The sequence below is a fragment of the Myotis brandtii genome, unplaced genomic scaffold (assembly GCF_000412655.1).
Source record: "Myotis brandtii unplaced genomic scaffold, ASM41265v1 scaffold1956, whole genome shotgun sequence".
NCBI classification, from domain to species: Eukaryota; Metazoa; Chordata; class Mammalia; order Chiroptera; family Vespertilionidae; genus Myotis; species Myotis brandtii.
Genome location: NW_005357294.1, coordinates 412912 through 413231, shown reverse-complemented (window position 1 = coordinate 413231; position 320 = coordinate 412912). Strand labels below are relative to the sequence as shown.

Below are 320 nucleotides of genomic sequence, written 5' to 3'. Positions count from 1 at the left end.
CAGCTCGGACCTCTTCTCCTGCGGGCAGGAGGGTGGGCAGGCTGTCAGTCCACTGGGGGGAGCGGGGAGAGGAGGCGCCCCGCCTCGGGAGCCCAGAGGATGGCTGGCTCCTGCTAGGGACCCCGAGGGGAGCCGCCAGGCCAGGAGCGAAGCCTCCAGGCAGAGGCCGTGGGCCAGGCGCACCTTCTCCAAGATGTTGCGGAGGCTTCTCCGCAGCAGCAGCCACAGCAGGCGGGCGCGGGCGTTGGGGGTCGTGCTCCTCATGAAAAGCTTCGGGACCAGCTTCGAGAACGACAGCTCTGCGGGCCGTGGGGGCAGCG

The 320-nt window shown here is 70.6% G+C and overlaps 1 protein-coding gene across 1 annotated transcript in view; it reads right to left on the bottom strand.

Annotated features, from left to right (window-relative positions):
• LOC102262368 (WD repeat-containing protein KIAA1875) overlaps positions 1-320 on the bottom strand; it is a 20922-nt gene that overhangs the window by 20258 nt on the left and 344 nt on the right. Inside the window, exons 2-3 of the mRNA XM_014538696.1 lie at positions 184-299; positions 5-18 (exon numbers count right to left, since the gene is read on the bottom strand). Coding sequence (XP_014394182.1) covers positions 5-18; positions 184-299 — 130 coding nt within the window. The remainder of the gene's footprint in view (positions 1-4; positions 19-183; positions 300-320) is intronic.